At 43.1% G+C, this 25,813-nt stretch overlaps 1 protein-coding gene across 3 annotated transcripts in view; it reads left to right on the top strand.

Moving 5' to 3' along the window:
- GADL1 (glutamate decarboxylase like 1) overlaps nucleotides 1–22,806 on the top strand; it is a 118,555-nt gene extending 95,749 nt beyond the window's left edge. For all 3 annotated transcript variants that reach the window (XM_068152908.1, XM_068152910.1, XM_068152909.1), the window contains one exon: nucleotides 19,896–22,806. In XM_068152908.1, coding sequence (XP_068009009.1) covers nucleotides 19,896–20,069 — 174 coding nt within the window. In that variant the 3' untranslated portion in view covers nucleotides 20,070–22,806. The remainder of the gene's footprint in view (nucleotides 1–19,895) is intronic.
- Nucleotides 22,807–25,813: the final 3,007 nt, after the last annotated feature.

The following is a 25,813-nucleotide window of genomic DNA, read 5'->3' as shown; positions in this document are numbered from 1 at the left end:
CTCTGTTTTGGAAGCATGAGCTGTTAAAGAATGAACTGGAGCAAGCACAGATTATCTCCCAGTTTCCAGGCAGCCCTGGTGCTCACTTGCTGTCTTTCTTTCTCTCGTTTCTTTTTGTGTAACATTATGTATTGCTTACAAGATTCAGACTAGAAAGTTATTTTGAATAAGATATTTCTAGAGATCAGTGTCTAACAAAATACAAAAGTGCTTGTGAAGATTTTACAGTTCTCTCCTGCCTAGGCATTTAAGCACCTTATATCTGGTCTGAATCCAGTAATGTCTGAGGAGCTAGCAGGTGGTTTCAATAGCAGTTGAGTGTTGGGTTTTGTTTTGGCTTTGCATTTTTTTTTATTGCTGTTTTATTCCTGAGAGATAATTCAGTTGATGGTCTGGATTTCAGACGTGGAAGGATGCCTAAAGACATCTCCTCTGTCTAGTCGCTCTAGGTGGATTTTAGCACGGGTAGATACTACACACTATCTACAGAGTTGCATTTTGGTACAAAAATAACTTGTACAATAAGAATCTATAATAAAATACAAAACACACAAGAGTGACTACAGACTACTGGTAAGTCATAGTGTCCAAGTGTCTTTGCCAGCTTCTTGACCTGGCCTCAGAAGACAATGGGGGGGAAGCAGTATTTTTCCATTGTAAAAGATGGGTCATATGTTTTCTACAGACTAAGGCTTCTTCCAAGTGTCTCCTCAAATGCCCCCTACTAATCTTTGATGAAGTTTTACAGTATTGTTGTTTGATATTGAAAGTATGACTCCCATTTTGTTAACAGTATGAGGTTTTGTTTTGGTTTAGCCTCTTTAAGTTCCTCAGTGTGAAGATAGCTTTTTGTGTGTTGAGTCACAGTGTGCTTTCTGAAAGGCAAGGCTACTACTAGCCTTGGAAAGCATTGTCCAAGTTATTCTGAGTGTCCTGGTTTGAGGCCAGGCAGATCATCTCTCGCCTCCAAAGGGGCAAAAGAATAACACACAAATGGATTGCAGAAGTGATGGAAAGTTTAAATGGAAAAGCAATTAGTGCTTTACAGAAAACTACAAGCATAGTGACAGAAAAGGTCCCAAAGCATACAGAACCCTCAAAGTGTATCCAAAAGCCTCCCAACATTTCCCTTCTCTGCACCTGAGGGTATACCCAAAAACCCCAGTGGTCTGTCTTCCCTTCTCCACTGCTAGGCTGGTCTCTGATGAAGATACTACTTCACTATGCAGGTCAGGCTTTCTTTATATCCCAAAGAATCAACCAGGTTGGAAGAGACCTCCAATATCAAGTCCAACCGGTCACCCAGCTGTAACTGATCAACCAAACCATGGCACAAAGTGCCTTATCCAGTCTTTTCTTAAACACCTCCAGGGATGTTGACTTCTCCACCTCCCTGGGCAGCACATTCCAACGGCAAATCACTCTTGCTGGGAAGAACTTCTTAATATCCAGCCTAAACTTCTCCCTGTGCACCTTGAGACTGTGTCCTCTTGTTGTGGTGCTGGTTGCCTGGGAGAAGAGACCAACCCCCACCTGGCTACAACCTCCCTTCGGGTAGTTGCAGACAGCAATAAGGTCTCTCCTGAGCCTCCTCTTCTCCAGGCTCAGCTGCTCCTCAGAGGGCTGTGCTCCAGACCCTTCAGCAGGTTTGTTGCCCTTCTCTGGGCACATTTGAGCAACTCAACATCTTTCCTAAACTGAGAAGCCCAGAACTGGACACATACCATAGTCATGGGCTACCAAAACTAGTATAATCGTGAAACATCTGTCTTTCATTAGTCAGCATTTTCAAGTTCCCTGAGCCTTTCTGAGGTCTTCTAAAAATGATTAAACTCCCACGTTAATCCTTCTGCTTCTCAACTTTAAATGGGGAAATCACGCCCTAAATTTGTGCAGTTCCTCAATTTAGGCACTAGATGGTGATCAAGACCAGCTCAAGGTTTAAACTCTCATCTGCTTCCCAATGTCACAGCTGACGGTGGAAAACGAACGTACCAGACCGACCGACCTTTCTGCCAAGCTTTTAGCCGTTTGTCTCCATTCATGAATGATTAATCTGTTTAGCAGAATCCTCGTAGAACACCGTAGAAATGGTTTGGTGGTGCTGCTAAATTAATATTTCCCGTTGCAACTGAGCTTTTTATTATTTTTTTTTGACATGGACAGTGGCATTGAGTGCACCCTCAGCAAGTTTGCTGATGACACCAAGCTGTGTGGTGCAGCAGACACGCTGGAGGGAAGGGAGGCCATCCAGAGGGACCTTGACAGGCTGGAGAGGTGGGCACAAGCCAACCTCATGAAGTTCAATAAGAGCAAGTGCAGGGTCCTGCATCTGGGTCGAGGCAATCCCAGGCACAAATCCAGGCTGGGCAGTGACTGGCTGGAAAGTAGCCCTGAGGAGAGAGACTTGGGGGTGCTGGTGGACAAAAAGCTCAACAGGAGCTCTCAGTGTGCACTTGCAGCCCGCGAGGCCAATCAGATCCTGGGCTGCACCAGGAGAAGTGTGGCTAGCAGGTCGAGGGAGGTGATCCTCCCCCTCTACTCAGCCCTGGTGAGACCCCACCTGGAGTACTGTGTCCAGTTCTGGAGCCCCTATTACAAGAGGGATGTGGAGGTGCTGGAACATGTCCAGAGAAGGGCCACAAGGATGATCAGAGGGCTGGAGCACCTCTCCTATGAGGACAGACTGAAGGAGTTGGGGCTGTTCAGTCTGGAGAAGAGAAGGCTCCGAGGTGACCTCATTGTGGCCTTCCAGTATCTGAAGGGGGCTACAGGAAGGCTGGGGAAGGAATTCTCAGGATCTCAGGTAGTGATAGGACTAGGGGGAATGGAATGAAGCTGGAGGTGGGGAGATTCAGGCTAGATGTGAGGAGGAGGTTCTTCCCCATGAGAGTGGTGAAACCCTGGAATGGGTTGTCCAGGGAGGTGGTCGAGGCCCCGTCCCTGGAGGTGTTTAAGCCCAGGCTGGATGAGGCTCTGTCCAGCCTGATCTAGTGTGGGGTGTCCCTGCCCATGGCAGGGGGGTTGGAACTAGATGATCCTTGTGGTCCCTTCCAACCCTGAATGAAATTATGAAACTATGAAACTATGAAATTATATAAATACACAGGAAGTACTTCTGGGTGATCACAAAATAGCTATAAAATATCCCATATCTTTAAGATGGGTTTAGTGTTATTTCTACAATACAGAAACTCAACAATACCAGTTCTTAAAAGAGTTTCTCCAGACTGAAGCCCAGCCTCTGGGGGTGTGAATTCATTACCAGTGGTTAATATGAAGTCATCATGGAAAAAGGGGATAGCTACTCTTACATCTTTATAAGATTGAAAACAAACCAAGGAGGAACCAGTTCTGTGCTGCCCACTCTGTATCTTGGGAATACTACTGGCTTCAAAGGGAAAGATTGCAAGATGTATTTTGGATTCTGTAACTGGAAAAATACATTCCACTGAAAAAAAGAATCTATCAAGAATATTTCTTTTACTAAAAAATCAAGTATAGTTTTCAGGAATGGCATCTTGCTGCTTCCTGTGTGAGAGGAGGCTCCATGGGGGATGGCTGTGGCAAAAGCTACCCTGCTGTGGAGCCACCTTGACATGTGGAAAGATAGAGGAGATCTAAGGGTGTGTTGAGTAATGGCATGGCTTAAATTAGGCTTGACTTGAGAGTCTTCATTTTTTTTGCTTCCTGAGCAGAACAGGCCTTATCCCAAAGGATGAGTGAAGAGATCCTCCTTGGGCAATGATCTTGAGTTCAATATTTGTGACTCTCTGCAATTTCTCTGAGGCAGCCTAACCACAGAGTATTAGTGGTTATGAAGCTGGATAACAGCAAATGAGTAATTGCTCACAGGCAATTGTAGGGTTAAAAAAGGCAAAAGGAAATTCAATGCAGCTGCAACATGTTTTACACTGGTGATCCATGTAACAATGAGGAAATGCGTAGAAAACTAAGATTCCAGACAACTGAGTTGATGATATGATTCATACACTGGCTTTTTAACTCAGCACTCAGCCCAGTTATAATGAGAATCATTTGAGGGAAGGAAAATAATAGCAGTTTGAAGCTTGTGGGAGGTCAGTAGCCTGTAGCCATGCTAGATGTGGAGTCAATTGCCCTGTTGCACATTGGAGAAATGGAGGTTGTGCCACGTAGTACATTCTTTTTGTGTGTGTGTGTTTGTTGTTTCTTTGGGGGGGGGGGGGTGGTGGTGTTTGAGAATTTCATAGTAACTCTGACTTTTGTTCTAAATTAGTCCTGCATAGTTGCATGCATGCAATTAATTTGTGATACATGAGGAATGAATCTTTGCACGTGCACACAGCTAGCTTGGCAGCAGTGTACCAAAGGGATTTATAGGCATTAAATGTATAAAAACTGGCTCTGAAAGCAAGAGGGAAATGTGTAAAGAGAGCTGGGGCATGCCCTTAGTATGTTGTTAGCACATATTCTCACAACCGTTTTTAGCTAAAGATGGCTCTTCCTCAAACAGAATCAAAAATGCCAATCTCAGCCTGTAGTGGGTCAAGTGCAGGATTCAGCTAGATGAGTATACTGACCATCAGTGCTAGAGGCCGTGTGTCTGGGTAGCACATGATACACAGTTCAGCGCACTTAGCACTTTCTCTCAAGCTATTGCTCCCTGTATGTACGAGACTAAGAGAAATAAGCAACTACCATCTGTAAACAATGCAGGCTCTTATGGAAAAATACTGTCAAGCAGTAAGTCATACAATCATAGAATCACTAGGGTTGGAAATCACCTCAGAGATCATCAAATCCAACCCATCACCCAGCACCTCATGACTAATTAAACCATGGCTTTAAGTGCTATGTCCAATCCTTTTTTTGAACATCTCCAGGGATGGTGACTCCACCACCTGCCTGGGCAGCACATTCCAATGGCAAATAACTCTTTCAGTCAGTCAATATACAGAGCTGAAACATGGGAACCGTAGTTTATATTCCTGATAAAGAATATGGAGCAACTAGGGTTTAATTTCCTGTGATCTCTCATGTCCTTACTAAGCCTTTACCAAGAATGTTCATACCTGTCAGCAGCCTTACGTGTGCACTGCAAGTGCATGGATTGCTGACAACCGAAGCGTTGACATCCGCACTGCAATGGGGCACTCCGCATTGCACCTTAACGCCTGAGCTTGGTTGTGGTTCCTCCAGAAAGGAAGCCACTTTGACCCAAATGACTGTGAGTCAATGTGTATTCTGCAAGAGTTTTTGCCAGATAAATTTGCACTAAAAATACCCAGCCGTACTAATGCACTTGAATACTAGCTTGGCCATGCAGTCATGATTAAGATCTTGGTCATTATTTCCTTTCTGTGTCCTTCCAGAGATTAAGATGGAGATGATAGTATTTCCTTTTATCTATGAGCTACATTGAAAAGTGGAATGGAAAGCACTGTAAAATGCTAGAATAGAAGGAGGTTTTCACTTACCTAACAGCAGACTCATTTTTCCTTTTTCTGTTCCCTGACAGTAGCTACTCACTGATTTGTGTCCCTGCTCCTTGCCTGCCTAGAACAGGAAGAGTAGATAGATGTGGCTGTAGGAGTACCAGCTTTTTAAGACAAATGAGACATTTTAATAAATGTTGTAGTTCAGACAGAGCTTTTGATTCCTTAGCTGTGCTGATCCTGGCAGAAGAAAATGGAAGGTCCACAGCAGCGTGAAGGAAAAACTCAATGAAATGTATAATAATATAGTCATGGTAGAGAAAAAGCAGTATTTCTATTCCCAGATATTTAATTTTATTGGAAATCATATGATTTAATTATCAAAGTACAGTAATTATGGCCCATGCAATACTAATGACTATTGGCAACAAGGCACACGAGAACACACAATCTAATTAGCTTTAATGGGATGGATTTAATAATATATTGGATTAGCATCTGTTAGAACTAAGTATCAAGATTTATTGTTCTCTGAATAAATATTGACCTCTTGCTCTCAGGTCAATAAATCCCAAACTTACTTCCACTTAAATGAGTATCTTACTTACTATGTTAGCGCTCTTCTGTTTCCCATCATGAGCTTCAGGAGGAGCAGAGAGCTGCACTTCCCTGCTGCTGCATCAAATGCTTCTTTAAGGAACTCCAAGAAAATGTCAAATTTGCAAATAGAGGTATAAAAAAGTTGAGGTCCTGAACTCTTTGTCCTTTCATCGCACAAAACCCATAAAACCATGCTTCCTTTGTGTTGCTTGATAAGAAAGAGCAGAAATATTCAGGAAAAAAAATTGATTACTGGTAATGTCACAGAAAAAGTGTGTAGCTTGCATCCTCAGCAGTCTTTGTATTTTGTGCAATATTGTCAGTGTCATCAGAAATATCTACAAGGCTTCCAAACTGTCTTTTAACAGAGAAGAGTCTAAAAGCATAGAAAATACTTGAGATTGATGTCCATTCAGCAGATATCTAGATCTTCCTTTTGAATTTGGTGGTATATCAGTGCTGGGTCCCATCCTCTTTAATATCTTCATTGATGATCTGGATTGAGTCAGTCATCAGCAAATTTGCAGATGACACCAAGCTGGGAGTAGATGTTGGTCAGTTAGAGGGCAGAAGGGCTCTGCAGAGGGACCTTGACCGACTGAACAGGTATCTGGAGTCCAATGGGATGGCATTCAACAAGTCCAAGTGCCGGGTGCTGCACTTTGGCCATGGCAACCCCATGCAGAGCTACAGGCTGGGGTCAGAGTGGCTGGAGAGCTGCCAAACAGAGAGGGACCTGGGGGTGCTGATTGACAACTGCCTAAACATGAGCTAGCAGTGTGCCCAGGTAGCCAAGAAGGCAAACGGCATCCTGGCCTGCATTAGGAATAGTGTGGCCAGCAGGAGCAGGGAAGTCATTGTGCCCCTGTACTCTGCTTTGGTTAGGCCACACCTTGAGTACTGTGTCCAGTTCTGGGGCCCTCAATTTAGAAAGGACATCGAGACACTTGAACGTGTCCAGAGAAGGGCAACAAGGCTGGGGAGAGGCCTTGAGCACAAACCCTATGAGGAGAGGCTGAGGGAGCTGGGATTGTTTAGCCTGGAGAAGAGGAGGCTCAGGGGTGACCTCATTGCTCTCTACAATTACCTGAAAGGTGCTTGTAGCCAGGAAGGGGTTGGTCCCTTCTCTCTAGCAACCAGCACCAGAACAAGGGGACACAGTCTCAAAGCTGTGCCAGGGGAAGTTTAGGCTCGAGGTGAGGAGAAAGTTCTTCACTGAGAGAGTCATTTGTCATTGGAATGTGCTGCCCAGGGAGGTGGTGAAGTCACCATCCCTGGAGGTGTTCAAGAGGGGATTGGATGTGGCACTTGGTGCCATGGTTTAGTCATGAGGTCTGTGGTGACAGATTGGACTCAATGATCTTTGAGGTCTCTTCCAACCTTAGTGATACTGTGATAAAGAAATGTGCATTAGTCTAACCCTACTCCAGATTAGTTCAGCTATAAAGTCACTGTAATTTCAATGACAGAGTTCTTTAGGTAAGTGTTGATTAATCTTACAATCTGTAGAGAATCTTTTCTAAAGCTATTAGTCAATCAGAGACTTTCTAAATTTGTGAGAAGATTATTTGTATTTATTGAATTTTGAGGAACCCCTTCAATAAAGGAAGTGAAGTATAGCGGATTTTGATGAATGAGTTTTGAATAGTCGATTGTAACTGTTTTCAATGATCAAAAGATCGTTCTTGCTTTTTCTCTGATAAAAATATCTATGCTGGTGTGGAAGCCTGCCAAAAACGTGCAAGTTTTCTGCCTTGCTATTCCAGAGTGAATACCTGGTCAGACTGGAGAAAGAATAAAGTTCTCAAAGAAATCCAGGGTATAAATTTAGAAGATTTGATCTGTGCCTCTGAGCCATGTCTGTAAGGGGTGCAGGGTAGGCTCAAGGTTGGCAGATTTTTTGTTCCTTACATACCTTTGAGGTTACAAATCTCTGCATAGTGGATGCTAAATTTTGAGTCCAGTGTGCCTTTCTCCCTCTAAGTGCACTTCAATTATCTGTGGATTGACTGCAGTCCAGTTCTATTTAGTTAAGGCATTTATTAAAACTAATTATGTATAATTTGATTCGTTCATTTGCAAATGCTTATAGGTACGAATAATTTACCCTTCACTTTCCACGCTTTCAGACCACAAGAAAATGTGTGAATTTTGAAACCCTAGGGAATCTGCTTTGTTCTGCCAGTTTCCTGACTGAACATGCATTTAAGTACAGAGGTTTGTAACGTGTTGCATTAAAGTTGTAGAAACAAAAATGAAAAGGTATTTGCTGGAACGAGGAGAGAGGAAGGCTGAGCTGGAAGGAATGTTGCCCTGGGACAGTGGTTCACAGGGAAAGTGGAAGGATTCAAGGGCCTTTATTTCATGACCACACTGGACTTTAAATGAATCAATCTCAGGCAGGCAGAGCAATTCCAATAACTGTCAGCTATTGGTCCTGTGTTTCACCAAGTAAAAGGGGGAAAGGGGATCATTCTCTGTGCTAAACTGGCTTATCTGATGAGATACCAGCCTTACTTTTATGGTAGCAGTCTGGGTTGTGGAAGACATCATCCCCTTGTCCCCCGCAGGGGATTGTAAGCAGCCCCTAAGAAGGTCATTATGATGTTTTTAAGGGGAGGGGGAGAAAAAAAGGCAAAAGATATATCTGGTTTCCTTGAAATACATGCGTGAACAATGCTGCATTACTGTTCTTTAATCCTTACTGTAACGCAAATACAGATGGTGCTGCTACCTTATGCCATAAGCCGACTTGTGCAAGTCGTAAATAAGATCTTAACAATTTTGGAATCATTCCGAGTTTCCAAAGCAAGGTTCCTTATTCTAAACCAGAAGTGCATCGAGGTTTTGAATTTGTCACCATTGTGATGTAATCTTCCTATTTGTGAAGTGCTCCTCCTAGCCCTGGATGCTCACATTGCACTGAGATTTCCTTTTGTCCGCAGTGAAGTGGAACAGCTCATCCCAATGCTTACGAAGTGACAAGCTACCCTTTCATCCCAAATGGAGAAAGGGGGCTTGTGCTTGGCAGGGTTGAAGGACTGGAAAACATAGTTACTAAAATGAGAACTTAAAACATTGTTCAGAAGAATGTTGTGTACGTTATAAAAACTGTCAAAACAATTACTTTTTTTTTTTTATAAACCCCATAAAAATCAACTCCTTTGCTACTACTTAAACAGATCAGGGTGCTGGATCCACAGCACTGCGTGGTATCATTTGGAGTTTTTTTTTTAATGCCTACACTTTCCATGTGGTTTGTTAATAAGACCTTGGTAATGCACCACAGAAATGACAGAAAAATTATAAGAAATCCATATGAATTGCCTTGAAAAGCCATTTGCTCAGGTAGAAGATGACATGGGACTGTGTACCTAGAAAGCTGTGTTGTTCACTACTGTAGGTCTTTGCTGTAAGTAAAAACATAGACAAACATCAGTAAGTGCCAGTTCTTTTCTGCATGCTCTTTGTTCTGCCACCCCCTTTTCAGAGGCTTGTTACCCTCAGTGTAAACACCTTAGCATCAGTGTATACACCTTTATCTGAAGGCTATTTCTTTCATTGTGTAAACAGCTGGGTACAGAAGACCTTCAAGATCCAAAGCCAACCCACCATGTCCTATTAGACGGGGCATTTTCAGTTGTTTGCAAGGTTCATTAATGTGTTGTCGTGGGGTTGGAAGGGTAAGGCCAAGAAGCCTCCTCCCTTCCCCCTTGTAAAGTAAAGGGAAAGAAAATTGAAGGGAAAGGAAAAAAAAACTCACAGCTGAATTAGCAAAGCAGTGGAGCTGTATATTTACAAAGCAATGTAGGATATGCAGGGGAATATATACAAATTTACAATATGTACAATATATACAAAGATGTACAATAGAGTAGCACAGAAATGAGAGTTCTCCCCTCTGCTGAGGGGGGTTTCCCACCTCTGCTCTCCCCTCTTTCCCCCTTTCCCCAGAGTGGGTTAGAAAGAGAAAGAAAAGAGAGAAAAAAAGTTAGAAGCAGTTTGTGTTAATTGGAAAGGAGTTAATACAGGCCTTTATCAGTTTCAAGGCCGAAGCCTTGGCAGAAAGCCCAGGAGCTGCAAGCTGCTGCCCGAAGGAGAAGCGGAAGCAAGACTGAAGATAAAAGTGCCGGAGTGCCCAGGATACCCTCCTGCACTCCCAGTTCAGAAGGTGCTTCCTCCCACTTTACCAATTAAATTAGTTTAGATCGTTCTTTTCGTATACCAGCTTCCGTCCACCATATTCCCTTTCTTAAGGGGACAGTCTCAACCGGTGACATGTGTCTTCTAGCAAGAAGCAATGGCTGAGAAGACTAATATGCAAGGTATGATAGCATAGACACGTTGCACAGTCCTGAGTTGAGGGTGTGTGGAGAATCTCAGTGCTGGGACAAAAACACAGCAGCATCTGCTCTGCTTTAATATGTTAGTTGTTCCAAAGAATGTGGAAGTGGTTACTGCTATTTTGACAAGTACAGTTATTTCTCCTTTTGTTGCTTGGTGTGGCACAAGGGGAACACTGGTGCAATAGTGTTCGGCAGTAATTTATCAGTGGTTTAGGGATGTGGGCCCAGAACAAATTCTAGACAAAAGAAAAACATGTTTGGGTTTTACAGAGAGCCTTGGCTACAGGAACAAAACTGTGATTGGATGTGCAAATATTTGGTATTTTGATTGTCCCAGTTGGGGTGACAGCTGACAAATGGTCTGAGTTTGTTTTTAATTATCGCCAAAAGGGGAAAAAAAAGGCCTGTTGTTTTAGAGCCAGGAGCTGATCTTGCAGCACAAGGCAAGAAAAGAATTTTAATAGCGGAGGATATACTTCCTCAGTGCTATAGATGTTGAAAGTGCTCTACTTCTTCCAGATATTTATACTATTTAACTAGTTTTGTGATTACAAGCCACCAAGGAAGGTATTTTGTTCACTTCCATCCAATGATCGATATTAAAATGTTAGCTACTGTTCTTATCAAAGTTATTTTCAGCAGTCACACTGGGAAATGCAGCAGATATGCTGTGCTAGATGTCTGTGAGCCCTATTTTGGCACAGAAATTATTTAATATATATCATAGTAGCATACAGAGCACCTATGAGGTAGCGGGGCCGATTACAGCAGATGTATGAGCACATAGAGGCTTCACTGCCTGGAAGGGTTCTTTGTCTTCTGTGAAGGGGAAAAGCAACATGTTACCCAAGAGAGGAGGAGTGATTTGTCCAAACAGCCTCTAGCAGGGTTAGGGACCAGTTCAATTTGTTGAGTCTATATCCAGCATTTCAACCACTGTGCTGTCGTTTAAGTGAGATAAGAACCAATCTTCTCAAGATCTGGTAAAGTTAATGTCTCTCACATGACAATTAAAATTGCATCTAAATACTGATTTTGGGGGGTGGTTTGCTTCTCTTTTTGGTGGCAATTGCTGTGTGATAGTTGTTTTCTTACAAATATTAAGTGAATCTGAAGTGGTTGTTTCTAGCAGGAAGCATAACCTGTCAGACTTTGAATAACCAATAAGTTACCTTTTAAGTAACAATCATGAATTTCCAAATGAAAATTTGCCCCTTCTTGGGGAGCCGAGATGGAGTTTTGTGGTAAGATGAGAGAGACTGTTCTGTATAAATTTTGTCTTCCATTACAAGGAATAATTGAGGCAAGAACACAGAAAGTGTTTTCCATTTTTTTATGAAATCATAAGAATGTGATCTTTCCATTTTGTCAAAAGGGTGTCTTCTAGCTACAGATCTCTAGCCAATTTCTTGTGCAGTGTTCGGTACCTTGGAAAATTTCAACAAGACTCTGTTTGAGGAAGAAAAGTAGATTGAGTTGCTGATATGTTCCTGTTCTTCCAAAACTGTCTAGCCTGCCTTTGTGGATCTCTGGAAAGGTTATTGATTTACCATGAGTGTGGCTTTCTCTAGTCAGAGCTCAAGGCTGGTTGTAAACTGCCACCTGAAGCAAACACACAAGGAGGAAATTTAGATAATTGTATTCTGCTTCCACTGAAGTGCGTGATGATTTTGAAATGAATTCCAGGAGGAGCGAAAGAGGGGTCTGAGGACTGGCAGTCACTGCTGCCAGCAGCTGGAATGGTTTTGCAGCTTTGTGTTGCCTAAATGTTCAGTGACCTAGGAACTGTCTAAAAGGGTTGGAAAAAATGTTTCTGATCCCAATTGCCAGTATTAACACCACTTTTCATAGGCATTCTGCCTTTGTATCATTTGCTGGAGTAGCAGGCTCAGAGTCATCCATGCTACTCAAAGCCGATTGAGTGACGTTCCCAGCCAAGTTGAATAGAATAAACCAGGTTGGAAGAGATCTTCAAGATCATCGCGTCCAACCTATCATCCAACACCACCTAATCAACTAACCCATGTAACCAAGCACCCTGTCAAGTCTCCTCCTGAACACCTCCAGTGACGGCGACTCCACCACCTCCCTGGGCAGCCCATTCCAATGGGCAATCACTCTCTCTGTGTAAAACTTCCCCCTGACCTCCAGCCTGAACTTCCCCTGGCGCAGCCTGAGACTGTGTCCTCTTGTTCTGGTGCTGGCTGCCTGGGAGAAGAGACCAACATCTGCCTGTTTACAACTCCCCTTCAGGTAGTTGTAGAGAGCAATAAGGTCACCCCTGAGTCTCCTCCTCTCCAGGCTATGCAGCCCCAGCTCCCTCAGTCTCTCCTCATAGGGCTGTGTTCCAAGCCCCTCACCAACTTCGTTGCCCTTCTCTGGACTCGTTCCAGCAAGTCAACCTCCTTCCTAAACTGAGGGGCCCAGAACTGGACACAGTACTCGAGGTGTGGCCTAACCAGTGCAGTGTACAGGGGCAGAATGACCTCCCTACTCCTGCTGGCCACGTTGTTCTTAATGCAGGCCAGGATGCCATTGACCCTCCTGTTTTGCTAACGGAAGAGGGAGTCCTGTGAATTTTCCCATACTTTGTCTTTTCTGGGACTGAAAAAAATCTTACAGATATTTCAGTTAAGGAAGTGTCAGCACTTTGATCTCACATATTTATGGTTGTACAAATAATGGATTTTTTTGGTTTGGCCATTGAATTCAACTGGAAGTAATTCTTGGTTTTAGGTGACCAGAAATAATTACTATTATATTTCCGCCCCCCCCTCCCAGAGAAGCTAAAATGAAGCAATTTGCTTAGTTTGGGCTTTGTCAGTCCTTTTCTATTTGCTGCAATAAAATATGGGTTAATTTCTAACAGAATGTTAAGTTTTAATTGAAACTAGTGTTTTGGCAAAAGAGGGTCTAAATAGTTTTAACAATTTAGAAAACTTCTTGGCTTTTCTGGCTCCTTTATTTTCCTGGCTAATCCCAGCTTTTCACTTGGGCTATTTGTTAATTTAACTTCATTTTTTTCCTTTTCCCTACTGAAACAAGAGTATTTTTGTAAATTCATTGTTTAGCAGAATATATCTACCCAGCATTGTTACCAGTTTATGATGCCTCAGCATTTAAATGCAGAGTTTTCAGAGTGTTGCTTTTAGAGTACAGCTTCTAGCCTATAGTTTGGAAAAGCTGTTACAGTATGTCACCATCCGGTATGAGGAGGCAAATGTGACTGGAGTCTATGAGAATGACAGCAGTATGAGAAGCGTTCAGGTAACAGAAGTATAGTGTCAGCAGCTCAGAAAAATCATTTCTGATGGGACAGTCTGAAAATATTGGTTTAGGTCTAAAACAAAATCCCCCACAGATTAAGGGAGGGCATGGAGAAAGAAATTGAGAAGAAACTGGGAAACCCCTGGTGAGGGGTCTGGAGCATAAGCCCCATGAGGAGAGGCTGAGGGAGCTGGGGTTGCTTAGCCTGGAGAAGAGGAGGCTCAGGGCAGACCTTATTGCTCTCTACAACTCCCTGAAGGGAGGTTGTAGCCAGGTAGGGGCTGGTTTCTTCTCCCAGGCAACCAGCACCAGAACAAGAGGACACAGTCTCAAGCTGTGCCAGGGGAGGTTTGGGCTGGATGTTAGGAAGAAGTTCTTCACAGAAAGAGTGATTGGCCATTGGAATGTGCTGCCCAGGGAGGTGGTGGAGTCACCATCACTGGAGGTGTTTAGGAAGAGACTGGATGGGGCTCTTGGTGCCCTGGTTTAGTTGATTAGATGGTGTTGGATGATGGGTTGGACTCGATGCTCTCAAAGGTCTCTTCCAACCTGGTCTAGTCTAGTCTAATCTAGTCTATTCTATCTCAAACAGGTGTTTTGTCAGTTAGGCTGAAAAGATTTAAAGTGTCTAGGCTTGTGAACCAGCTCTTGTGGGACATTAGGTACATGCTTCTCCTGCTGATAATGTCCTCAACTCTATTGATGAGTCATTCTTTAATGGTGGATTCTCAAGTATGTTGTATGGTCATGGTTTGAGTTTGGTGGAAATTCTTGAGGTGTTGGAGAAACTTGCACTGAATGCCATTGCCAAGTCGATTAGGGGAGCACAGTAGCTTTTAAGGTATTGCCTTGTGGTACAATTGTGCAGAACCACTCTTCTCAAGGCTAATGGAGATATGAAGAGGGAGTTATATTACTTTATTGATCCTTCTGGTGCACTAGATGCTTCAGCTGTACTGTCCAGGCTGGTTCTGGCTGCATATCACACTGCTCTGTGTGTGTGTATACATTCTGGGAAGGAACATTGGCATCTTCTGTGTAAATATATATATATGAAGGTCAGCTATTGCCTTCCATGCACTGCACCTCTGCTCTACCTTCCTAAGGTAGAAGAAGAGCATAGCTAATGTGCTGCTGAAATGAGTGTTTGAAATAATCTCCAGGATGGGTTGGCAGGGGAGGCCAGTGATGGGAAGGAAGTGGTGAAGGCAGGAAAGGAGAGGACATATTCTAGGATACATTACACTTCAAAAAATCTGAGTCTCTTCCAATGCCAAGTAACATAAAGAATTAGATTTACAATTTGAATTAGTTCCTTAGTAAAATAATTGGATTGGTGAAGCAATCTCACTCTTACTAAATTGCTTTCTGAGGAGCCTATCCTGAACGGGACAGTGCAGCTCCTTCTCATATTTGAGCATCCTCAGGTCTCATGGACATCAACGGGAATTAAACTGATTGAACTCCTCACTAGGCTATTTGTTCTTTATAGGTTTTTCTAGCTGCAAAGTGCAAGCTGCCCTTACTTTTAGTTAGTAGTCATACCTTGTAATCCTCAAGTTCAAGCCCCAGCACATATGTATAATTTAATGGTTCTTTTGTGGGATTGTATGGCAGAGAGGGACCTGGGGGTGCTGGTCGATGGGAGGCTGAACATGAGCCTGTAGTGTGCCCAGGCAGCCAAGACGGCCAATGGCATCCTGGCCTGCATCAGGAATAGTGTGGCCAGCAGGAGCAGGGAGGTCATTGTCCCCCTGTACGCTGCACTGGTTAGGCCACACTTTGAGTACTGTGTCCAGTTCTGGGCCCCTCAGTTTAGGAAGAATGTTGACTTGCTGGAACGAGTCCAGAGAAGGGCAACAAAGTTGGTGAGGGGTTTGGAACACAAGCCCTATGAGGAGAGGCTGAGGGAGCTGGGGTTGCTTAGCCTGGAGAGGAGGAGACTCAGGGGTGACCTTATTGCTCTCTACAACTACCTGAAGGGGGGTTGTAGACAGGTGGGTGTTGGTCTCTTCTCCCAGGCAACCAGCACCAGAACAAGAGGACACAGTCTCAGGCTGCACCAGGGGAGGTTTAGGTTGGATGTTAGGAAGAAGTTCTATACAGAAAGAGTGATTGGCCATTGGAATGGGCTGCCTGGGGAGGTGGTGGAGTCACCATCCTTGGAGGTGTTCAGGAGGAGACTGGAGGGGGTGCTTGGTGCCATGGGTTAGTTGATTAGGTGGTGTTGGATTGGTTGATAGGTTGGACGTGATGATCTTGAAGGTCTCTTCCATTCCATTCCATTCCATTCCATTCCATTCCATTCCATTCCATTCCATTCCATTCCATTCCATTCCATTCCATTCCATTCCATTCCATTCCATTCCATTCCATTCCATTCCGCATTTCTGCGTGTATTCTGTTCCTTGCTGCTTTCTCTGGGTAGTATTCTCAGCAGTTGTGTTACACTGCCTGCATCACTTAGCAAATAGAACACGCAGAATACTTTGTGGAAAACCTTTCTAAAAATAATCCTGTCAAAAGCCAGTAAGACAGTTTTATGTTTTGATTCTATTAAGTAGGAAGTGTTTGCCTTGGCCTCAAAAAGAAATGGATGCACTTCAAATTCAGAGGACACATTCATTAGCACAGTGGATGAAAGAGATAATAAACAGTATAATGAAAATGAGATATTTTTTTTTCTTTGTTTCTTTTCCATGAAAGAAGACCTGCTGAAATGCAATGTATTTACAGCCCTGAAATTACTGAAGCTCTAAATGTTTTTTGCTTTTATGGTCTCTATTTGTGCTACTGTGTATTTTGGGATGATGGATTGTGGAGCAGTGGGTGTTGAGATGAAGAGAATCAATAGCGTGATACAAAACATGAAATAACTCTGATGGAACATCAATAAAGGCTAAAAGTTGCTATAGAGATTTGAATCTTAAAGAAGAGCTTGGGAAAGTATATTAAGAACTCCTCACTTCTTCCTTTACACTCATAGAAGCCACTTGGGGGTTCTTGTGGAGTATAGGGATGGAGAATTAGTTTCTTTTATTGTTCTGTATTTATGTGGGGCCCAGGGTAACACATTACTTCATGGCATGACATCTTCCAAGCATTGTCACAGTGTCATTGCTATCTCAGGCCAGAACTGCTGTGAATAATAATGGAAGAGTAGAGCTCTTAGTAGCCTTGGGTGCTTCTCAAGGGTGCAATGCATGCAAATTGAAGAAGTTGATCTGCTGGAGGGTAGAGAGGCTCTGCAGAGGGACCTCGACAGGCTGGACAGATGGGCAGAGTCCAACGGCATGAGATTGAACACATCCAAGTGCCGGGTTCTGCACATTGGCCACAAGAACCCCATGCAGTGCTACAGGCTGGGGTCAGAGTGGCTGGAGAGCAGCCAGGCAGAGAGGGACCTGGGGGTACTGGTCGATGGTAGGCTGAACATGAGCCTGCAGTGTGCCCAGGCAGCCAAGAGGGCCAATGGCATCCTGGCCTGCATCAGGAACAGTGTGGCCAGCAGGAGCAGGGAGGTCATTCTGCCCCTGTATACTGCACTGGTTAGGCCGCACCTCGAGTACTGTGTCCAGTTCTGGGCCCCTCAGTTGAGGAAGGATGTTGACTTGCTGGAACGAGTCCAGAGAAGAGCAACAAAGTTGGTGAGGGGGTTGGAACACAAGCCCTATGAGGAGAGGCTGAGGGAGCTGGGGTTGCTCAGCCTGGAGAAGAGGAGACTCAGGGGTGACCTTATCACTCTCTACAACTACCTGAAGGGAGGTTGTAGACAGGCTGATGATGGTCTCTTCTCCCAGGCAGCCAGTACCAGAACAAGAGGAGACTGTCTCAGGCTGCGCCAGGGGAGGTTCAGGTTGGATGTTAGGAAGAAGTTCTATACAGAAAGAGTGATTGCCCATTGGAATGTGCTGCCCAGGGAGGTGGTGGAGTCACCATCATTGAAGGTGTTCAGAAGGAGACTTGATGGGGTGCTTGGTGCCATGGCTTAGCTGTTTGGGTGGTGTTGGATTGGTTGATGGGTTGGATGTGATGATCTTGAAGGTCTCTTCCAACCTGGTTTGGTTTATTCTAATAAAGGTTTATTCTAATAAAGTAGGAGAATTGTTAGGCCAAAGTTTTTCACTGAGAGAATATGTATAACCAGGAACGTTCCCAGCTAAGGGCCTTTGAATTTGACACTTGGAAAATGTGCAATTTCCCCCTGGTATTAGGACTGTGTAGTACTACATTTGGTTGGTTGTTAGGATGCAGCTTGAAACACCTGATCTGAAGGAGAGAGGATTTTATGGGTGACATGCTTTTCAGGATGAAGAAGGCTGTCTTATGCAAAATAGCTATCATCTTTATCCAAGCAGAACTCCAGTGTTTGTTGTGGTGTTTGGTTGGGTTTTGTTGTTGTTGGTTTGGTTTGGTTTTTTTTTCTCCTTGAACATGGAATAAATGAGGTTAGTCTGCAACTATTCTGAATGATAAAACAAGAAAATTGTGGAATCCTTGAATAATTTGCTAGGTAGGCAGAAACCCAGGTGGGTGATGGTGCATGAGTATATTTGATGAATTCTATTTTTAAATGATACATGCATTGCAGATACACAGCAGAAGTGTGATTTTTGTTGGCAACTTTCATTAGGATCTTTACTCAGGAAGCACACCTGGAGTTTCACATCAGATTTTGTGGGCGTTGTGAGAAAAGGTTGGATGCGACTGAAGGCACCACGATATGCTGCTTTTTGACTGTAATTGCCACTTTTCCTGTCCTCATTGTTATCTTCTTGTTTCCCAAATGTTAATCACAACTAACTTCTGATTTTTTTTAGCTTGCAGCAGTATGTAACCCCCCAAAATTCTGATTGCAATGTTGCAATCAGATAGGATATTCATTGCTTTCATCTGCATCATTCATGCTGATGACACACTCTGGACTTCAATTAGAATTCTGACTCCATCCATCTCATAGCTTGAAAAAAAAAGGCAATAAATAAAACAGCAATAAACTAAAATTAGAGAGGCAACTTGTGAGAACTATAAATACACCTCCTCTAAATGCCATCTATATTCTCAAGCAACAGAAGCTGCTAGTGTTGAAAACCTTAGCTGTTTCTGTCTAAGCAAATTGTACAGGACTTGTCTACTAAAATGTGCCATGTAAAAATAAAACTATTAAAGTGAGCTTGGCATCATCATTTTTCTACTGCAGATCATATGGTAGTTTCTGGCACTAACTTTTAGAGCTGAAACAAATTAATGCAGCTACCAAGGTTAGGCCACACACTTACTTGCTTAGTTCAAAGTCAAGCCGTCACAAAAGGAAGAAAAGGAACTCGCTGCTCTGAAATGCATTAATGTTATCAGTAATATAGTCAAATGCAGCACACTTTTAAACTACTACTTCTGTCTAAAGAGTTATTTACATTGATTTCTGTTTTCCATGGAATGGAGTACTTCATCCAGCAATGCATTTAAGCTTATGACTGATTTGGAGCATGAGAACACAGAATCACTCACACACTTAAAGTTAAGCGCAAGATTAATTGGAGATAGTTAAGAGCCCTGCTGGGCTGAGACCACATGTTCAGCTGTAAAGGCCTCACTGCCAGCCTTTTTCATGGTGGGTTTTTTTTTCTGTAGTGAGACACCTATGAGGTTTCATCTCATTTGACACGAGTGATGTAGCCAAATGTTACTTAAAATTTCATCTCTTAGATTTAAGGTTTGAGTTTCAGCATCAGGCCTTGTCCCTTAATATTGCATTGATCTGACTTCTTTGGTAGCTTAAGTTTCTTTGGGCTACAATCAATAGTGTCTTTTAAGGAGAGTGGCTTTGCAGATGTGTCAGAAGGAGGACCATCAAGCCAAGTAATCAGGCTTAGCCTAGCTAGCACAAGAAGAGAAAACCTACTGGCTGCAGTTGATGTTCTTCCTGAGTTCAAACTTTTTATGTAAATCAGGAAGACTAGAGATTTAAAACCAAGCTTTCCCACGTTACAGATGAATGCTCCAAGCAGCTAGTTTTGGAGAGTTTTAGGTCTTGTCTTGATTATTCCAGGAGTCTCAGAACCTAAGGGTCTCAGAGCACAGTCTGCCTTTAAACACGCAGGTCCAAGCTTTAATGTCACTTGAGGCAGGTAGTGGGGAGGACAGGCACAAGGCATAAAACTCAGACACTTGGAAAAAACCTTTGTAAATCACAAAATACAGTTTGTGCCCAAAACTGCTATATTTTTGAGTGTGACATCAACCCTTTTTTTGCCTCTACTTTCAGGTTGCTCCTATAATTAAAGAAAGAATGATGAAGAAAGGCAGCATGATGCTTGGGTACCAACCTCACCAGGGCAAAGTCAACTTCTTCCGCCAGGTGGTGATCAGCCCCCATGTTAGTCGAGAGGACATGGACTTCTTGCTGGATGAAATTGAGCTTCTTGCTAAGGATTTGTAGCTGCAGCTCCACAGCACCAGCCACTGCTCATGTGATATGTATGGAAGGAGAATGGCAGCAGTATTCTGGTGCTATTTTGTGAAAGGTAGTAAAAAAGCTTGACACGTATATTGGAAACTCATTTTAGGTGATGAGGAGAGCTTTTCAGGTAGAACACTCCTTCACAGGAAAGTTTTTGCTGATGAGGGTTTTGACAGTGCTTGCAGCACCACTGCCATTGTGGGAAGTGTTTCCTCAGGAAGGGAGCACTTCTGAAAACGGTGTCTATGTCCCAGGAAGGGTTGCTGGTTTTGAGGTGCCTGTGCACCATTTAGCTCCAACTAATCATTTATACATGCAGGCAATACTCCTCTGATGTTGCTGTTAGAAGTGGACTTATATGCTAATTAATACTCTGTCTACTCAGTTAATGTTGTAGTTTGGTGTGTGTTTAAGGATAAAGGCCTGCTTGGTAATTACACTGATAAGTCTGGAATGAGTTCCTCAAGGCCCCTAACCAGGGGCTATGAGCACAGGCAGAGTGGAATGGGACTTGGTGATGCTGTGTCACCATCTTGGGGGGTTTGCAGGATCCCCTGCACAAAGTCCTGGGCAACCAATATTGACTTTGTTTTGAACAGACTGAACTAGAGGACCTATTGAGATCCCTAGTAACCTACAGGATTTTGTGATTCTATGGAGTACAGTCACTGGGCCCTGTCAGTGTTTGCCAACGTTGCCTATCTGAAATATCACCACCACTTCAGCAGCACTGAAAAGATTGGAATAGCACTTAGACCTTTTTAATTCTCTGTTAACAGGAGTTGCCTGCAATTTCTGAATGGCTGTTCACCTTCCTCTTGTCAAAGTGGTTAAGATCTATTTAGCAGCTTTTTAGATGCACTTTAAAATTATAACAGAAGAAAGAAAAGAGATCTCTATTTAGCTGAAAGATAAGAATATTTTTTAATGCATGGTGACTGTGTATTAATAACATAGCAAAATTCCTTGTCATTGTTTATATTTTCCTACAGATTGGTGATGGCTCAGTCTTATGTTCTCTGTGTGCAATTTGGTTTTGGCACTGACATTAAGGTGATCAAAGAAGGCCAGCTTGTGATTTTTTAGGATATGAGCAGCTTGAATGTTTTTTTTGGTCAATCTTAACCTGCAAAATTCAATTCTAAATTTTGTCTTTGTCTTAAGAATTGCACTATTCTTTTGATCTGGCTTTATTCTATTAAAAATGGATCCATTTCACAAAGATAGAAATGTATTTTTTGGGGGGGGGGTGAAGTTCTTGCAGCACACTAATAGGGAATAACCATGTCTTTCACCCTGTAGTCTTAACTTTAACTGTAGTATTTTGATGTTTGTTCCTTATTCTGTATTTGAGGTAGTACTGACCAATACAAACCTTTCTACCATGTCTTCTGTCCTTCTGTAAGCTGTCTTTAAACACAGCACTTATTTTTTGTTTTCATTTCCTACATTGTCTTAGGATCCACCATTGAATGACATTCCTACTTCCACTCAACAGGATGATGGTGTGGAAAGTCTAACATGGTCGTGATAAATGAGGAGGTCACACTATCAGAGTAGTAGATAGAATCAAGAGTTACCCTTGCAGCATTTGACAGCAGCTTATAGAGTGGCTGGGAAAGATAGTGCATAAGACCCTTAATGGGAAGGTCGTGAGTTCAAGCCTGCAGTGGGCAGTAGTGTCCTCCCTACTCTAGTAATGTGGTCTGTGGTGACAGGTTGGACTCGATGATCTTTGAGGTCTCTTCCAACCTTAGTGATACTGAATACAGATGCCTTTAATAGTGGCCTGGAAGTGAATATTCTCGTGCTTTTATAGTGATCCCCTGGGCTTTAAGCCAAAACTCATGTTGACCTTAATGTAAATAGGTATATCACAATGTGGCCCCTGGAGTCTGACCTGAAATATGCATAGGTCACTTTATCAATCATTGCCTTGTGCTTCTGGCTGTACCAGCCATGATGATCTTGGAAAGCCCTAACTAAATTCATGGCCTGTAAGGCTTATTTAGCCTCCCAGCCACTCTGGGTGGAGTAAAGAGTACACCAGGCTGCTGTATGGGTGAGATGAATTTGCCGTTGCTTCTTGAGTTAGAAAGGACTGTTACCGTTTACCCTTCTCTTTTTGACCTTGAAGGGAAAGATAGAATACTGTGTCAGGATGTTTTGATTATGGCCCAGGTAAGTACTTGATTTTTGATTCAGGAGGAGCTAGCACCTTCTGTCAGCTACAAATTTGATCTGTGGTGTTTTGTGACCCCACAATAGTCAAAAAGGAAAAAAAAGCATTACTGTCTTCTCTTCATGTTGTCGGTGTGTTCCTCATTTTCTGGGTACTGTGACACAGCACATACCAGGCTAAAGCAATACAGTTCCCGTCTGTATCAGTGGTGGCTGTGCTATTTTTAAATGAGAATAAAATGGAACTTTTAAACTGTTTGCAGAAAAGTAGGTTTCTGATCAAGAAATGCACTGATTTCTTCAATGGTATAGATTAACCTTCCTGTGTGATGTGTGTACATTATCTAATCTCCATATATTTCCAGTTACTTCTGACCCCTTATCTACCATGTCCCAGGTGTGCAATATGATGATCTTGTTTCAAGACTAATATTTTCTTATAGTTGCCTATTTAAGACTGGTATGTACAAAATGTCTATTTTGTAGCTGGTGATTTTAATAAAAAGTGAATTAAATGACACCCTTATAAATACAAGCTGTGTTTGTCATTTGTCAGTCTAAAACTGGAGAGATGTAGAAGAAAACTATCTATGAGCTCTCTAGACAGAGAAATAAGAAACTGCCAGCATAGCTTTAAAATGTGAAACCTAGTTTATACACACAGACATGTAGAATAGAATAGACCAGATTGGAAGAGACCTTCAAGATCATCACATCCAACCTATCAACCAATCCAACCCACCTAATCAACTAACCCATGGCACCAAGCACCCCCTCCAGTCTCCTCCTGAACACCTCCAAGGATGGTGACTCTACCACCTCCCCAGGCAGCCCATTCCAATGGGCAATCACTCTGTCTGTATAGAACTTCTTCCTAACATCCAACCTAAACCTCTCCTGGCACAGCTTGAGACTGTGTCCTCTTCTTCTAGTGCTGGTTGTCTGGGAGAAGAGACCAACCCCCAGCTGGCTACAACCTCCCTTCAGGGAGTTGTAGAGAGCAATAAGGTCTCCTCTGAGCCTACTCTTTTCCAGGCTAAGCAACTCCAGCTCTCTTAGCCTCTCCTCATAGGGCTTGTGCTCCAAAGCACTCAACATCTTTCCTAAACTGAGGGGCCCAGAACTGGACATAGTACTCAAGGTGTGGCCTAACCAGTGCAGTGCACAGGGGCAGAATGACCTCCCTGCTCCTGCTGGCCACACTATTCCTGATGCAGGCCAGGATGCCATTGGCCTTCTTGCCCACCTGTGCACAGTGCTGGCTCATGTTCTGCCAGTACTCCCAGGTCCCTTTCTGCCTGGCTGCTCTCCAGCCACTCTGACCCCAGCCTGTAGCACTTCATGGGGTTCTTGTGGCCAATGTGTAGAACCTGGCACTTCAATGTGTTAAATCTCATGCCATTGGACTGTGCCCATCTGTCCAGCCTGTCAAGGTCCTTCTGCAGAGCTCTCCTACCCTCTAACAGATCAGCACCTGCCCCCAGCTTGGTTCAGCCCTGCTCCAGGATGTGGTTTGTATGTGTGATATGCCCATATTGTCTTTAATAAATATCTTGGATGAGAATGTGCCACAGTTTATCTTACTCTCTCTTTCAAATGCAGAAGCTAAATTGTGTTTGCAGAAATGCCCTTATTTATTTATTCACTGGTATTCTAGCTACATGGACTTGGCCCATGAGCTTCTTCTAGTTACTGACAAGCACCATGTCTCAGAATGCTAAACCAAATTCTGAAAGTTGTGAGGTACAGATATAAATCACTGTAGAAGCGGATCCATTTCTTGTCTGTAATAATTTTTTGGCTTTTATTGCAATCAGAAAGGAAGAAAATATTTAGAAGGGATGCTGAAGCAGTTTTTGCCTCTAGTTAATGGATGTATCTTGAGAGAACATTGGGCATTTTGTGCTGGGTCCATGTGCAAAATCGCTCACCCAGAATCATTGTGCCTGGAACAAGCAGTCCTTGTCTCAGGATTTCTGATCTGATATTTTATGTGAGAGATAAACACCAATCAATAGAGTCTGATTATGTATGATTTTAGTGTTTCTAACTCACACTGACTTAGCTAGAAACTGTTCCTGAACTGGGCCCTAAGTTTTATCATTGGTATCTTTCATTTCAGTACCAGCAGTCTGGCATTCAGAACATCCCAGTTTATCTACTCAAGGTTCATGCCTAGAGATTGAGATTTATCTTTATTTCTGTGGGGCTGAATTGAAGCACATTTTCATTTCTAGCCTTCACTGATGCATTAAAATGCTTTTCAAATAGCATTTGACCCTTAAAGGACAAGAAATATCCTTTAAGAAAAGTCTGGTAGAACTGGTAGTTGCATTCCCAGAATGCCAGATAAGAGCATTGAAAAACCTATTTTGAGCCTAAGGCTTCCTTATTCACACAGATCATAGCATTAGTTCATGCCCAAAATGACTCTAATTTTAAATCTTGGGGTGTGTGTCTGGGCTTACAAAGCTGATATGAAATGTTGAAAGCAGAGGATAATTCAGAAATACTAAATACTAAAGTCTGTTTTCTCCTGTTAAGTCACACATGAGCTCCATGCCAAGCCAAAGGTAAGCTGAAAGCGTCATTCAAGTCCCTGGTTTTCAGCAGTGCCAAACCTGTCCAATCTCTCTTCCCTGTTGGCTACTTCTGTGGGATCTCAAGGGGAAAATGAAGCTTGTTCATCCTGGAAATCAGTTGTAGATAAGGCCCATTCACTCATCTGCCCTTCTTCCTATGGCTTAATTGGTAAATGCTGATCGATCATTTGAGCTGATAAGCACAATGTCTAGTACAGTAACTGCTGAATATTGCTTCTGTTACATCCTGAAATAATGCAATTGCAGGCAGTCATTATGTCTTAATTGCACATTCTAATTGCAGGTTAGATGCAATCAAAGCAGCGCTGCCTGGCAAATGCACTGCACAAACCACGAGAAGCCCTGATGGAGGGGTTTTCTTTCTTTAAATTGAATCTGGTCTCCCACAATTACATGGTTTTGCTTCAGATGTACAATTAGATGCTATTAATCTAATTCTGTAACTACATAATAATCAACAAAAAAATTACTTTGAGAGGCAAAACAAAACAAGGAAATTTGCGCGGCAAGAGGTACAATAAAGAGAACGTCAAAGGTTTTGAGGCAAACCCACAGAAGGAAACAATGGTTGTGGGAACAATTAACTGCTGCTGAATCTGATGCATGTGGACGTGCCACATGGGTGTGCTGCAGGAGTGGAGCACTGAAGCAGTACAAATGGTGGAGTCCCCAAAGAACCTGCAGATACGCTGACACTGCAGCAATCTGCCCCAACGTAGCTGGTGAGGGGTTTGGAACACAAGCCCTATGAGGAAAGACTGAGGGAGCTGGGGTTGCTCAGCCTGGAGAAGAGGAGACTCAGGGGTGACCTTATCACTCTCTACAACTACCTGAAGGGAGGTTGTAGACAGGTGGATGTGGGTCTCTTCTCCCAGGCAGCCAGTACCAGAACAAGAGGACACAGTCTCAGGCTGCGCCAGGGGAGGCTTAGGCTGGATA

The sequence above is a fragment of the Melanerpes formicivorus genome, unplaced genomic scaffold, assembly GCF_026170545.1.
Source record: "Melanerpes formicivorus ecotype bairdi unplaced genomic scaffold, bMelFor1.0.p_v2 SCAF_24, whole genome shotgun sequence".
In the NCBI taxonomy this organism is placed as follows: domain Eukaryota; kingdom Metazoa; phylum Chordata; class Aves; order Piciformes; family Picidae; genus Melanerpes; species Melanerpes formicivorus.
Note: the sequence above shows the minus strand (reverse complement) of the source record. Positions and strands in the feature narration are given on the sequence as shown.